The sequence below is a fragment of the Sabethes cyaneus genome, chromosome 3, assembly GCF_943734655.1.
Source record: "Sabethes cyaneus chromosome 3, idSabCyanKW18_F2, whole genome shotgun sequence".
NCBI classification, from domain to species: domain Eukaryota; kingdom Metazoa; phylum Arthropoda; class Insecta; order Diptera; family Culicidae; genus Sabethes; species Sabethes cyaneus.
This window is the reverse complement of record NC_071355.1, coordinates 180,767,175-180,782,826: the sequence shown is the minus strand read 5'-3', so window position 1 is coordinate 180,782,826 and position 15,652 is coordinate 180,767,175. Positions and strand designations below refer to the sequence as shown.

Sequence of the window (15,652 nt, the reverse complement as noted above, 5' to 3'; positions counted from 1 at the left end):
TGTGGCAGTAGAAAGGCTAGGTCACGCCGCTAGGTGGATTAATTCGGGTTTTTAAATTCTGTATGACTGAGACGGTACTGTCAAATGAATGTGAATTGAGTGGTGGTAGATGAGTTCTAGTACCTACCTGGGATCAATGGTAAACGCGGACAACACTAGTAAGCAGATTAAGCGGCACGTTCATGTGGGAAATCGGGCCTGCTTTGTCTTTCACAAAATGCAACAAAAGCATACGCATACGAGCTTGACAATGTACAAACACGTACCTGTAGTTCTTTACGTACTTAAAGCCGTGACGCTGCTCTCGGAACACATTCACTCTTTTGCCGTGTTCAAGCGGAAGAGGCTGCGAACGCTATTTGGTGGAAACACTGGGAAAATCTGTCGTTCTTGACAATTTGTAAACCCCTCTATCCCACCGCCGTCACTTGGTCGAGTGACCAATGACAGAAATTCCAAAATTTCTATAATATCAATGGTGGTTCATCTCGGCGTTGTCAAAACTGCGGTGATAAAAAACATAGCTTTGATAATTTACTTGCTGTAGCAACATATATTTTCTTTGTAAAATGAAAAAACGATTATACGAATGAGTTATAACAGAACGACAATGCATTAAAATGTAGGTAGAATTAAAATTGAAAAGCAAGAAACATGTATCGCCATTATTCTTTCTTCTCTCGATGCCTATCAAGTTATCAAACGCGTTAAGTCTTTTTCCCTCGCATTTCACGCACTGGGTTCCTTTATCGCACTTCGTACGGATTCAAGTTATAGTGCCATCATCTCCTGGAAAGATTTCAAGTAGGCCTCGTGCAGCTTCCGCACAAAGTCAGGGTCATGTTTGATGAGATAACTGATGGCCTGAATTAGCTGCGCTTGAGTCAGAGGCTCTACGGGGGTTCCAACCATTGGGAAAAAACCCGGTGGAGGAGGATGGTGACTGTTGCTGTTGCCACCACCGGCGTTGGCCTTAGTGAGAAGATCTGCTATCGAAGTGCTATTTCCGTTAATATGCTGTTGTTCATGGTGTTTTTTGTTTGCTGCGTTTGCAAAGAAATCGGAGAGACCCTTGGCTGCTGTGGAGCTTGTGGCAAACATGGTCGGAGGCATAAGAGCCGGCTTTCCAGCACTGCCAGTGTTTGAAGTAATATTTAGCAAGGAAGAGCTTTCAGATTTTTTCAAAAGCTCATGCAACGGCTGTTGCTGCTGTTGATGTTGTTGCTGATGTCGTGATTCGAGTACACTGATCTCAATAGGTTTCGTTTTCGGAATTGGTTGGTTATTGTTTCGAACTGCACCCAAATTAGTGACACTGAGGAACTTCGCCAAAGGTGAAGTTCCAAGCTCCTGTGCCGGCTGTGGACCTGAGCCCACAGGAATGCCCATTAATTTGAAATTATTTTCAAGTTCGCTAACCTCGGGGGTTAATTTTCCAGTTGCCTCCTTCGATGGTGTCGTAGCACGATGCAGTTTCTCAATTTGCTCCAACGTAGGTACCGGATTAGACATCAACGTTTGAACAAGAGGGACTTCCGATGCGGCCGGTTGCTTAGCGGCATTGAAAAAATTTACCACACTTTGTGGTGTACTCTGATCTGGCACTTTGCTAGGGCCAGCAGTAGGATTTCTAAGTGGCAATTGATCCGGTTGTGAAAGGACTGGCTGTTTCACTGCGGTGCTGTTGTTGAAATCCTCCTGTGCCTTCGTCAACATTGTGAAGATGTCCACTTGATTGCCTGACAATAGATTGATAAATAGCTTATTAAATGCCGCACGATAAAATAATAAACAAAAGGTAAAAAATATTTAAAAATGACCAATCAATGTGACTCAAGCTTTGATTTTTTTGACGTAGGACTATGTCTTTGTTTACTATACTGGGACTGGGTAGCACTTTATGAAAACGAAAATAGAAGTGTAACGTTTGAATGAAAGATTTCAAATGCTAATAACTACTAAACTACTGAACGAAACTGAACAATTTATATTTCCAAAACAAATTTCCTCAAAACTCTAGAACTAATCAAGCAAATGAAACCAAATTTGGCATGTTGGGGTTTTAGAAAGCATTTTTTCTATGGTATAATGAGACCCATCCGTCTTTTAACAGGGGGGGGGGGGGGGGGGGGGAGATCCCATACAAATGAAATACAAATTTCTTCATAACTCGCGAACTAAACAAGCAAATGGCACCGAATTTGGCGTGTGGGGTTTTCTGGAGGCATGAATTTATTTTGAATTCATTTATTTTATTATGCTTTGAGACCCCTCACCCCTGTGGTAGGAGGATAATTCATTACCATTTCAACCTTTATAATGCACACAAGTGATTTTTAAAAGAAATTTCTATGCCTCAAAGGTTGCAGGCATTGTAGTTATGAACCGCCGGCCAGGTATTTTCAAAGTCACCATTGCATTCAATGAAGATTTTAATCTAAATATTTCACTCTTCTCTTTTAAACATTCACTTAAATAATGACACTCACAGATTCTTATAAACATACATATGCCAGAAATGCAGTTTACATTAGTCTTTAAACTGATGATCTGATATAGTCCTACGTCACCCTTTCGTACAACCCTTAAGGCTGTATATCTTGCAATTTTTTAAATAGTACATAATAATAATAATAATAATAATAATAATATGATAATACGCAACACAAAATGGTTGTTTATACAAAATAATACTTCATATCATTTAAACTTTGGGTAAAACGTCTCGAATAAAAAAAGTCATTGAAACGTGGTAAAGCAAATCATCTGCTCGTATACAATTCGTATATTAAAAGGGGTAAAGTATTAAGTGCATTGTAAATGGTTCAAATGTTTAACTAATTGAAATTGAACATGTTGATGCAGAAAAACTTTCCAACCACAATCGTATCTTCCCTCCAGCAAGTTTAATCGATTCTGCCTCAAATTGGGGAAGTTTGCTAGCAACACAAGGTACGAATCAGAAAACTTACCGCCGACGTTTCCGTTTGCATGACTTTTGCCCATGTCGGTGACTTTTTTATTTTCACTGTTACACTCTGCAATCAGTTTAGAAATGACGTCCCGAATGCGGTCACACTCCGAGTCGTTGTAAAACCAGAATCCTCGAATACGGGAACGCTCGTTGCGGTACAAGAGGAATGGCGTTTGGCACTCCAAATCAATTTGGCCGTTGATCGGCTCGACCAGCGAGTTAGTGTTAAGCCGATTGTTGATAAAAATGCTGTGATACGGTTCTGCGTTCCGGCTGTAGATAAACAAGGCTCCTTCAATATCGGTTTTCTCCCACTCGTTTTTTGTGGTGTTAAAGGTATAGAATGCAACGTGAGCGGATGAATTAACTATGTCCTTTGCATATGGATCTGAGCGCTGAATTGCCACTAAGTTCATACGTAGCTCGGTCTGATCAGCCATAACTTTTTCAGCCCAAGTCGAAAGCGATTCAGTTCTGTGCTACTTAGTACTGGCTTTGTCTAACTACTATGCACTGAAAACAAAACACAAATTTTACCATCTACAACTTCCGAGTTCACCCGGTGCACTTAATAAACGAAGAACAGTTTTTTTACATTAACTAGAAACTACTATCCTGCGTTTTTTCGGCTTCTGAAAGGGAAAAGAACCTTTTTCTTTCCCACAGAAATGTTGCAATCACTCGTGAAAAACAATGACAGTTGATGGCTTTGCTGCTGTTCAGCAGAGATGCCAAATGTAGTAAAAAAAATTCTGAACTTGATCGAAAACCTGTAAAAAGCTGCTCGAAAACCTCAAAAGGCCTGTACCAAGGGGTTTCCAACAGCAATAATTACAACACACCACAGCGAAATATTACTTTTAACGGGAAACTAGCAGTCATTAACTTTTCGTCGGAAAGCCCAATTTCGGAAGCAGTTTTTCGTGCCAAAAGCGGGATTCTGTTTATAAAAATGTAAATACTGCATTCTTCTTGCCAATCAGAACACAGCGAATATATTTTCATAAACAGAATTTTTGTTCCAAACAAAAAAACTGCTTTTGAAATTGGCAGAATCGATGACGACTAATTTCACCTTAACACAGAAAACCACATAGGAGTATGAAAAACAAAAACGTGGCCAAAATTATTGTACCTGGCAGTAATTTAACGAGTCCTACGCAAATTATTTTTTTAATAATAATTATCCCGTACTTACTAAATACATTGAAAATATGCTTGTCAAGCAAGGGGAGGTGCAGTGGGGAGGCAATAACGAAAAACTGATAGTTCAAATTGGTAAATTGCAAACATGCGTGGTAAACGCAGAAAATAACCACGCTAATAATTTTCGCGTGGGACTCTAAATAGGTGGAAACTCCGTAATATTTCAAAGGATTTTTAGTCAGTTAATGCATCAAATAGCTCAAAAAAGTCAGCTGTCAGCAAGTTTCTTTATTCTGATGCTTTTGAGGCATTTTGAGTGATGTCTTTAATGATGCTGGCAACCGTCGTATTTCCCACAGAACTCTGACTCATTTGTATTGCATAGCTTAAAAACTCAACTGGTTTTAATCGCAGACCAAGTATATAACTTGATTGTAGAACACAGCCAACTTTTGTTTGCCTGTTTAAACCGATCCTTATGGTTAGAAGAAAGCGCGCATCGTTTATACTGTGTTTTAAAACCTCTCAACTGATGTTTCAGTGCTTGACAGTGATTTGGAGGACATTTAAGAGTTTCTTTAAGTCTTTTTTCCATAAACAAAAGTTTTTCAGGACAATGATCAGGACACTGCTGTATAAACTGAAAAAGGTGGTTTCTGGAAAATTTCCAGTCAGTTCTCTCAGAATCTGAAAGAATATATCGAAATTTCTTAAGTAATGCATGAAAAAACGCACAAAAAATCGTCAAAACTTCAAATCCAAAAATAAATTGAGAGCGTGAAGATATAGTAGAATCAATATATATATAGAATGACAGTGTCGCTGTTTTTCTACAGGACTCATTGTGGTAAACATGATACTAACAATCTGTATCAAGTCTGTGAATCGGGAACTTCATTGTCAAAGTTGCTTATTGTTATTTATCTGTTCTTTATCTGTGCGCTGGTTGGTGCTGTCATCAGTGCGCTCATCGGTGTGTTTTCATGCCAGTGAAATGTTTTTAAACGCTCATTTTCTTTTCGTCCGGATGAATTGAATCCCTCAACTGAGTCTTTTTGCACCGATTTTTTCAGAAATTTGAAGCAAGCGAAGTTTACAATCACATGGCAGCCATATTCGAAATTTTAAACTGGTTGTCAAAGTTTGACAATGAGATTCCCCTTTTGCTGAATCTCAGGCACACACACATATGCAAGTATAATGTAAATACATTATCTGAATATGTATGATGTTTGCCACGCGCACTGCTGCGACACTGGCATTCTATATATTTTGATTATACTGTGAGGATGCGGGAAATTTTCTTTTGGAACTCCAGATCTTTCTAATGATAGTAAAATTTTTGCTTAGAAATGCTTAGAACATAAACAAATAATTGTAAAAAAACTTAAAAAAAGAAGGCAAAAAGTTGCTGCTTCCACGCCCGACTTACGGGTCTCACCTAAATGTGTATAAATAAACTTATGCTGAAATTTACTCTATAAACCTTTGTCTTGATTATCCAAATTGAATTTTTACGAGGCATTTACTAGAACATATCAAAAACACAGCAGGAACTCAACCTTGTTGGTCGGACTACTTGCAAAAAAATCATGTTGCGAATTATAGCAAGGTTTTGACAGTTGTGCAATTCTGTAAACAATCGAGATGTTTTCAAAATGCCCGACATATGATGCTATAAGTATCTAACAATAAAACATTGATAAATAGCAAGCGGTTCATTGATATTTTGATTTTTGAATTTTGGCCAGGTTTTTGGCTGATGTACTCCTACGTGGGTCGTTTGCTTGCAAGATGTTGTAAGTCAAAAATGAAACGTCCGTGTCACGCAGAGATGCCAGGTGATTTTTTGAAAAGTCTTCACGAATCAAGGAAAAATGTCTTCATTTGTCTGCTTTCGGCTTTCCGCCCATTTAAATTGCATGGTGAAGACATTTCACTTTTTTGTAACAAAAATGTCTTCAAAATGAAGACATGTTTTCACTTCTGGCATCTCTGGTGTCACGTCAGTGCGTCAGTGGAAATACAGTCAACTTTCGCTAATTGCACTAAGCTCTTAGCCCATTTAGTGAAAGACTTTCGTTAATTGGACTGAGACGTCAAAACCGAGGGATGTATCGATTGTTTTTGTCGAAATCGTCGCAGAAAGGTTTATACAAATATGCACTTATATTAAATACGGAATCAAAGTGGAAACTAATCTTTTCGTTGTTGAAATTTATTTCTAGATTATTTAACAAGTAAATAGTAGAATTTCAAGCGACAATGTTAATATATATTGACATTTTAACTGTTTCATCGTGATTCTAAAAATGGGAGGGCCAAGTTCATAATTGATGATGGAAAACGATGTGATGCTATTGTATTTCATTTAATTAATTTTAATATTTTCTATATAAAATATTTTCCACACTTGAATGAACTATATTCAAGAGCCCCTCAGAGGAACAAATACGCTGTCAGAAATGACGTTTGACTTCGTTTTAGATGGGCTATAGTCCAATTAACGGGAGCCCGATTAAAACGTAGCCTACTTAAAGATAGTCCAACGAACGAAAGTTGACTGTACCCCAGAGATGCCAGAAGTGAAGACATGTCTTCATTTTGAAGACATTTTGGTTATGAAAAAGTGAAATGTCTTCGCTTGAAGACATGTGAAGACATGTCTTCACCATGCAATTTAAATGAGCGGAAACCGAAAGAAGACAAATGAAGACATTTTTCCTTGATTCGTGAAGATTTTTCAAAAAATCACCTGGCATCCCTGCTGTACCCCGAAACGTCCAAATCGGGTGATTTATCAATACCTCCACCCCCTGCTGCGTTATGTAATTATTAAACAACACCAAAAGTCTTTTCAAATGTGCGTTGTAATCATAGCTGTTGAGGACCCCTTGTCTACAAGTATCGATTTCAAGTGTTTAAGACCGATATGATAGATATCGATATAGTGTAATTAAATATTACGTTACGCGTATACTCTATCGCGTAGCGTACTCGTCGTAAGCGTAACGTTTGCGCCGGGAGGGACCAGACCAAGTCCAAAACAGTTATATGAGTGTTGTGTTGTGCGATATATCTATATGGTGTGTAATCAGACAGAGAGAAAGTTAAAACGGGTTTGATCAAATTTGCGTCGGCCTGTGAATTTACTTTTAAATATTAGTTGGAGCCAATATAGCTGGTGAAAGAAAATAAAAAATAGCTAAGATGTCCACCAATGAAAGGCGTGAAACGAAAAACGTAAGTAAAATATTAATAAATAACAATAGAATTTATTTTGGTCTGATGTCGCTACAACTTTGAACTGAACCTATTTGATCCGTGATGACGTCGCATAATCTGTACTAGATACGGTTATTTAATTATCTATTGGGACATGTACGTCAATTTATCGTGGTGACGTTAATTAGCTGAGCTAATGCAACTTGTATGAATTTTAATTAATATACGGGACTCGGGCACTTGAAGCTGAGTTCAACATGAGCTAGTCCAGAGAGATACTAAAATTTTTCTTTTAATTCAGAAACGGAATAAACCCAATCAAATAATGAGAGACATAGGATACAGTATTCTGTTTAATATATTTATGGTGCTTCATATGGCTGTGGATTTTTTGATCGAGCTGGTCCTGAAATGGTACTGGGGCCCTGCAAGAATGCGGTGCCCACCGTTGCGGAGGAAACAAATAATTCTTACCTACAGCGCGCAAGAGATAGCCAAAATGATTCGCAATAAGGAGATCAGCTGTCATGAGGTGGTTAGTGCCTTTATCGATCGCCTTAATGAAGTAAACCCAATCATTAATGCCGTCGTTGATGGTCCATTCATTGAGGCATTAGAGGAAGCTAAACTCATTGATGAACGCATACAACGCGGATTGATATCGGAGAATGAGTTTGCTGAGAAACCGTTTTTGGGGGTCCCATTTACGACAAAAGATAGCACAGCGGTTAAGGACAAATTACAAACATTGGGAATTCTCGCACGAAAAACTGCGAAAGCCAAAGAAGATGCTGAATGCGTGAAGCTGATCAAAGATGCGGGAGCTATTATTATAGCAACATCTAACATTCCGGAAATAAATAGATGGTAAAATTGATATTGTATTACTCTCGGTGATTGGATGTTAATGAGACTCTATTTATAGGCAAGAAACTAGAAATAACATTATTGGTCAAACCAATAATCCATACGACAGCCGCCGCACCGTAGGCGGATCCAGTGGCGGCGAGGCAGCGCTTATCGCGACTTGTGGCAGTGCCTTCGGAATAGGTTCGAAACTAATATCTCTCACTAAAATATTGATAGCATACTAGCAATAGCATTCCTGCATACTCTATTACACTACTCAAATGCAAAATATCTATTCAATTTCAGTTTAGTCTAAATAACTTTTTTTTAAATAATTTTACACTTTTAGGCACGGATATCGGAGGGTCAATCCGTATGCCTGCATTCTACTGTGGAATATTTGGACATAAGCCCACATCTGGCATTGTAAACACACGTGGTTGTACTTTCCGCACCGGTCGTGAAGTTTCCACGATGGTCGTCGCTGGGCCGATGACTCGTTATGCATCCGACTTACGACCCTTAATGAAGGTAAGGACAAGATTACACGACAGTTACAAAATCACATTTTATACGACATGTTTTGCAGGTTTTAGTTGGACCAAAGAGCACAATCGCGCTGAAGCTGAATGAAAAGACTGATTTAAAAAAGTTACGCTATTTTTATTGTACTAGTTCTGGGGATATACGTTGCAGTCCAATTCATTCGCAACTGCATAGAGCTATGAACCGAGTTGTGGATCATTTTCAAACTGTATCACCTGAAGGTGTGCAAAAGGTAACGTTGCAGGGGACTGAAAAAACAAGCCAGATGTGGCGCTACTGGATGACCCAAGAGCCAGCGAGTTTCAATAATTTGCTGGGCAACGGAAAGCAACTGTCGCCGCTAGTCGAACTTGTCAAGAAAATAAGCGGAAGTAGCGAATATACGCTTGCGTCTATATACTCTCTGATAGATAGTATTTTGCCACCGGAAAAGGCAGACAAAATAAAGGAAATTACTCGTCAGTGCGACCAAGCGCTGACTGACCTGCTCGGGGACGACGGAATTTTGTTCTATCATAGTACGACCCACACGGCTCCGTACCACTACTCGGCCTTTGTGAATGTGTACAATTTTAGCTACTGGTGTTTGTTTAATGTTCTGCATGTGCCGGTCACTCAGGTACCGCTCGGGCTAGATCCGGACGGTTTGCCGCTCGGAATTCAAATTGTAGCAACCCGCAATCGCGATCGGCATTGTTTGGCCGTTGCCGAGGAGCTTGAACGTGTTTTCAGCGGACACATTCCACCGTTCATTATTGATTAAGGCTGTGACTCGTAGTCGATTTTTTTTTATTCAAAATATTTAATAATTCGTCGTAAATTTGTGAACGAAGCGGTATTGGTATTATGGTTTAGATGTATTGTTCCCGATTTTATTTATCTACTTGCCGTAAATGTGGTCGAACTATTTTTTTGTAAACTAACTATTGAAATGTTTTACTCTTTCTGTTAATTCACACCGAGTGACATCGCTCATATAGTGTTAGTAGCAGTTTCGTCCGAATTGTGTTTGTATACGGTATAGGCATTATATATAGCACATGGTTGCAAAGAAACAGTCAATTTTTTATTCTCGGTGAAACAAAAAATCCAAAATGGTAAATCAACTTTTTTTAAAATTTGCTCTGTTCCTTTTTTTGTTAAACTCCAACTACGTTTGTTGAGGCACATTTTCACTATCAATTGCAAAGGTAAGTTATAAATTATCTCCTATTTTGTTTTGACCAGGGTTACCAGTACTAGAAAGCTTTGGCTGGCCGTCAAGTTAAAGCAGCATTTACAGCGAGAATAATAAATCACGTTCGTGATTTTGCTTGGCATTATAGATGTAATTTTGGTAGTGTAAATTTGCGGGAATTCTTCTTTCATTCGAAGAAAACAGCGCAGGAAGCGTCCGCGTGAAGGAAGATCAAACCCTCCGAAGACGCTGAAATGGTTGTAATGCACGATGAAGATCCGGGCCAAATTCCAGAATTCAGTATTGCATCTGCATCTGGATCAATATTAAAAAATTAATTCATTACAGCAAATAAAAAGAAGTTAAAAGCAAATAAACAATAGAATCTATTTGGTCATGCTTCTAAATCGTCGGTTTGGTCAATATTTACACTGGTGAAGGTTATCCTGTGATTTGGTGGCCGGATTATTTGGAGTGCCGTACCAAGAATTCTTCTCCATTGTAGTAGGTCCTTGGCAACTCGTCGCCAACTATATAGCTCCTCTATTTTTTGTGCTGTTGGGGTTCTTTAAAAACGCGGATTAAACTACACAGTCGTCAGGCAACGTGGTCGGTCCCAACTTTCGCTAGGTGACGATGGGAATCCCTCCCAATAGTGCCTGCAGCACGTGATTCATACGCCTTCACCACTCTCGGCTTTCGGTTTGTACTCCGCCAAAGATAGTTCGCTAAACTTTTCATCCAAATACGGCTAGTGCACGTATGTCTTGCGTAAGCAAAGCTACAATCTCAAGTTCATAGAGGACTACCGGTCTGATTATCTTTTTGTACATCGTCAGCTTTGTGCGGTAGCATATGCTTCTTGATCGAAGCGTCTTGCGGAGGAAAAAGCAGGCGCGACTCCAAGCTTGAATCCGTCGTTGAATTTCCTTACTTGTATTGCCGATATGTATTGGTCCATATCCGCCGGTCCAGTAGAAGGAAGGATGAAATCAATGATTTCCACCGCCGACGGTTTCCCGCCATGGCTTTCATCTATCGCCAGGACAGGTTCTCGTCAACAGCCCGGATGACTAAGCTGCGTCGTCATCAGCCTCTGAGTCTGCCTCTTCTTCGTTGTCCTTGCGGATTCCAGTTGAGTGCTTCTCTGCAGATGTCGTTCGCTCCTTCCCCCAAGGTGTGACCGATTCCCTTCCACCTACGCTGTCGAATTTCTATTGCTATCGACGGTTGATGAGATCAACAATAGACGATAGCGGTGACCAGAGATCTCAAAAAAGAAGTGCCCCCAATCCACGCACGTAGCAGATATCTCGCACCAGTGTTACTTTGATCAGCCGCGTCAGTTTGCCCGTTGTTGTTCGCGCTCGATTGTATAGATGCTGCCTTGAAATCCACGAAAATATGATGTGTGGGCACGTTGTATTCCCGACATTTCTGAAGGATTTGTCGAAGAGTGATAATTTGAATGGCCTATATGCCACCATTGCACGGAACCCCATAAAGCTTGCCTGATACTGCCCTACGATTTTTTTTGCTATTGGGCATAGACGACGCAACAAAATCGTACGTTGCCTCCAGCTGCGCATATAACGCTTTCTTCTCGTCGTCAGCTTTACCATCGTGTGGACAATGCGCGTTTATGGTGGTATAGTTGAAGAAACGGCCTTTTATCTTCAACATATAACTTCTCTCGTTGATCGCCCTGGGCATGGCATAACCTTGAGGATTGATTAACTGCAACCAGGTCCCAGGGCTGGTCTGTATCTTTACACAAATGAAAGATGCACACTAGTGATGCCAAATGTGGTGAAGCCTACCAAAAGTATGTTTGAATCAATTTGATAGAACGTTCAAAATAGTAGCAAGACGTTTGAAGATTCGATTTACGAATCTTAATTTATATACATATTTTCTATTGATTCAGGGCGTTTGGGAAGGTTAATCACAAAGATATTACCTTTGACTTGGCTTGCCCGAACCGCGAATTTTAATCTATCCAGGGTAGTTGCCCAAGGGGTTTTCGTCTTTTTTTTCAGTTTGTTTTCGCTGGAAGACCGAGTAAATGTCGACAAACTAACACGACCTGAACAAGAAAAGAATCTGGAACAACATGATAACAACAAAAATATGGACCAATAGACGATTCAGGTGATGTAACGGGCTACAGAGAAACCAGGTAAAGCTAACAAAGAAAAAGGCAAGAGAAAGGTAAGCGAACCAGTGATATTCAAAATTTATAAAGTTTTCTAATAGGTTTAAATATTACTAAGTTTATTATTATTTCTATAGCGAAAAACATAACATAATTGCATACTAAATGAAGACTTGCCTAGATGCAGGTGTTACATTGGTCAACAGTGACTCAAAAATTCATTAATACATTTGTCAATCAATTGAGTTTTCTTAGTTTTCAGAAGTATTAAGCGAACAAAGTTTTCTTATCAGATTCACGTCAATGCACTGCATATACACATACCATTATGCACATATCAAGTATGTACACTGTTGATGGAGATATACGCATGATGCTAGTAAAACAATATTTTAGTGGGTGATATTATCTTTAAAGACTCAAAAAGACAAAGTTTAAAAATTCTAAAATCCTATAAAGAATCTTTAAATCGATAAAGCATTACCAAGTTCAAATTTGTTTCCCGACTTGTTTCTTAGCTAAGATGGGAGAAACACTCGACGTGACGTACCTATTCATCTGACCTTATCACTCGTCTTCAGACTCATATTCAGCCACCATGAACAACCACATCGCACTACAGTCAATTTGTTTTATTTTGAAAACCTATCTAAAGACAGTACTGGCCAACCAGTGTTCAACCGGCCAACATAGGCTAGTCCGTCTGGAGTACTGTGCAAGATACAAGCTAAAATTTATTATTCTTTTGGGTTGAGCCTTGAAAATCAAGCTGCCAGGCAGCTCCAACTCAACACCCCACAAAAAAAAAACATAACTTCTCTCGTTGATCGCCTTCCCGTCCATCACTCGATTCTGCATTCTACCCATCATTATAAAACCCGTTCCTAGCCGTCACAAATCATTCACACCTTCTAGCAACACCATGTCGCCACCCATGAAATTCAGCAATCTGTAGTTTCAGGTACCAAGCATCCATGTCCATGTCCTCATTTCGTCGCCTTTGTCCATGCCGAATGTTCCGAGTCGAATTTACCTGGTTATTCGTAGTAAAAATTGGTTTAAATAGGTGGCCTTAGTAGGGCCAAGCTACCGAATCTCGTGAGGGGCTGCCATCTTAGGTGTAGTACCGAGACGACACATTTCTTATTTCAGCAGCCCGCTCCGGATCAGATGCTTTTATGAGCCGCTCTAGGAGCCGCCACTGGTATGGGAACAGACGCTCAAGGCTATTTCTCGTTGCTACACTCAACGTTCGCATGAGTGCCTCATTTTCTGTCGGTACACGACCCTAGTTTCCACCGGGGTTGGTAACCCAATCTCCGCTAAGGTTGTTCATATTCCGGCTGGTACCACTAGGAGGTGGGGATAGAAGCTGCTCGATAAAACCAAATCAATATTATTATTTTTTATTTATCATGAGTTATTGAAACAGAACAAAACCATCTAAGAATGGAATCATGTCACTCCTGGTAAAAATTTTTTAGTAACAAACAAATGGAAGATCCTAGCCACCCGCCGTATTTTACAATTATTACGACGTCATTATTACATATTCCGTTTAATGCTACATGGTCTGGTTGACCATCTTTAATGGGAAACTATAGCAGTCATTAACTTTTCGTCGAAGCGCCCAATTTCGGAAGCAGTTTTTGGGCCCAAAAGCGGGGTTCTGTTTATAAAAATGTATTCACTGCATTCTTCTTGCCAATCTGAATACAGCGAATATACCTATTTCAATGAACAAAATTTTTATTTAAAAAAAAACTTAAATTTTGCAGAATCGATGACGACTAATTTCATCTTAATGCTTATATGAAAACATTAAAAAATGGCTTGATTCGTGATACTTTTTGCCCTACGATAAAACTGAACCTTGTCGTGGTGTAGGGCTTTTTAACTAATCAGTAAATGAACAGCGGTCACGTTTACTTCTGAATGTGGGTTTATTTCAAAATACTTTTGTGATTTCAAGTGGGACTTCGGGTAAAAATGTATGTTGCGTTGTTCAGAAAGTGCTTTTATTTCGTTTAAGAATAAGGCCAGTATGGGGATCTCTGATAATTAATAGATGAATGTTTCTGGCATTCATCCCTATTTATCACAGCTGTCACAAATATCTCCGAAAAATGTCGAATTGATTGGCTCGGGGGCTTACGGTTAGTAAAGGGATGTAAGCGGGATAGCAGATCCGGTTTGATGCCGAAGGACCACTCTACAATGTTTACAGGTAATAATAGAAGTGCTTAGGTAGCAGAAGGGAAAATTAGGTCAATTCGTGTCGTGTGTTCAAGTCTCGGCTGGGCGGTGCTGCTGGATAGAGTCAGTAGGCACTGGTCCCGTGGCTGTCCTGTGCTCTGATGGTCGGCCACGGGGTCTGTCGATGGGGAGAGCTGTGGGCTTAAACGTTGCTCTAAGACTCGACCCCTTTAAGCCCACAGCTTGGGGGGCTCCGTAGCCGCAAGTTTACCGAGTCTGCTTTGACAAGCGAGTGGTCGTGGGTTCGAATCTTAGTAGAATCAAGGCATTCGATGTCAAGTGACTTTAGCATGGCTTTATTCTCAGGCCCCTCCATATACCCTTCCTTCATGCTGAATTCTATATATTCACCCACTGAAGCCTCCTGACTGTGCAAATGTCCCTCCTATAGTTAAGTGTACTGGTCAGAGGTACGAATGAGTCCTCGCCAGGGACGGCTATAATATGGGATAGTGCTGGCAGAGAGGAATATGTGGGTAAAAAGTAGATCAAGCTTTGAAGGAAGGGAACCCCAATACACACAAGCACGCATAAATTTAATGAGCATATCGCTCACTCAATAGCGATTATAGCAAAAAGAAATGCCGTGCAGGTCATACAGCAAACACCCGGGCGATATTACAATAGATCAACTATACTGGTCGCAGTAATGAGTCCACACATGGAAAAAAAGCCCACAGCTTTACTGCACTAGCTCTTTGGTCTAGAGGGTTGGAAGGCGGGTGCGTTTCTAATATTTTAAAGGTTCTGTCGACTACCACGAACGTCCAGCTTGTGCTGCGCTCAATTTACTTTGTATCTTGGGACAGTGCATAAATGCTGGGGGGATGAAAGATTAAATTTGCCCTGATAAGTTGATAACCACTAATACTCCGAAATTTGTCTTTCCTATCGGTTCATTTCTGGTTGTTTGTGTTGGAAAACTGACAGCGGGCGCGCGGTTGAGGACCGGTGTTAGGCGGGGCTGACGAATACTCCACTTCTTCACTATATTGCAATTTACAACTCAAGCAGTACAAAAAGTCCAAAGCACATTTACAAATTCGATCTATCATATTTCTTCTCATCATCATCATCATCATTATATTTAAAATATGACATTCCGGCCTTTGGCAGAGAGATCTTAGAGTCAGTTCGTGGTGTCTGCGCAGAGCCAGAACGCCTCCGCCTGCGGGCATAGGCGTTGTCGGCTATGGTTGGGGCTCTACCTGTGTTTTAGTTAGCGAAATTGCCTGTCTCGTCAGGTAGAACTGATGTTTGAAGTCTCCCTGATACTTTGTTGACATCACAAAAGGGCCCAGCGCAGAGTATTATACGCTATTAA

General features: G+C 40.0%; 2 protein-coding genes across 2 annotated transcripts; one reads left to right on the top strand and one right to left on the bottom strand.

The window, feature by feature from the left end:
- Window positions 1-546: 546 nt before the first annotated feature.
- On the bottom strand, window positions 547-3,651 carry LOC128742643 (mRNA-decapping enzyme 1A). Its single transcript, XM_053839067.1, has 2 exons — window positions 2,973-3,651; window positions 547-1,739 (listed from the first exon to the last, which is right to left on the bottom strand). The coding sequence occupies exons 1-2, from the start codon at window positions 3,412-3,414 to the stop codon at window positions 772-774; spliced, it is 1,410 nt and encodes a 469-aa protein (XP_053695042.1). The 5' UTR covers window positions 3,415-3,651; the 3' UTR covers window positions 547-771.
- Window positions 3,652-7,127: 3,476 nt separating this feature from the next.
- LOC128742486 (fatty-acid amide hydrolase 2) lies at window positions 7,128-9,789 on the top strand. The gene is made up of 5 exons (XM_053838862.1): window positions 7,128-7,363; window positions 7,647-8,212; window positions 8,271-8,395; window positions 8,544-8,725; window positions 8,784-9,789. The coding sequence occupies exons 1-5, from the start codon at window positions 7,331-7,333 to the stop codon at window positions 9,501-9,503; spliced, it is 1,626 nt and encodes a 541-aa protein (XP_053694837.1). The 5' UTR covers window positions 7,128-7,330; the 3' UTR covers window positions 9,504-9,789.
- The last annotated feature ends 5,863 nt before the right edge of the window (window positions 9,790-15,652 follow it).

Bases quoted from the DNA above. Each gene is read 5' to 3' on its own strand.
- LOC128742643 (XM_053839067.1), bottom strand. From the start codon at position 3,414: ATGGCTGATCAGACCGAGCTACGTATGAACTTAGTGGCAATTCAGCGC. The intron at 1,740-2,972 runs GTAAGTTTTCTG...ATCTATTGTCAG, and splicing joins TGCAAACGGAAACGTCGGCG to GCAATCAAGTGGACATCTTC.
- LOC128742486 (XM_053838862.1), top strand. From the start codon at position 7,331: ATGTCCACCAATGAAAGGCGTGAAACGAAAAAC. The intron at 8,213-8,270 runs GTAAAATTGATA...CTCTATTTATAG, and splicing joins ATTCCGGAAATAAATAGATG to GCAAGAAACTAGAAATAACA. The intron at 8,726-8,783 runs GTAAGGACAAGA...CATGTTTTGCAG, and splicing joins ACTTACGACCCTTAATGAAG to GTTTTAGTTGGACCAAAGAG.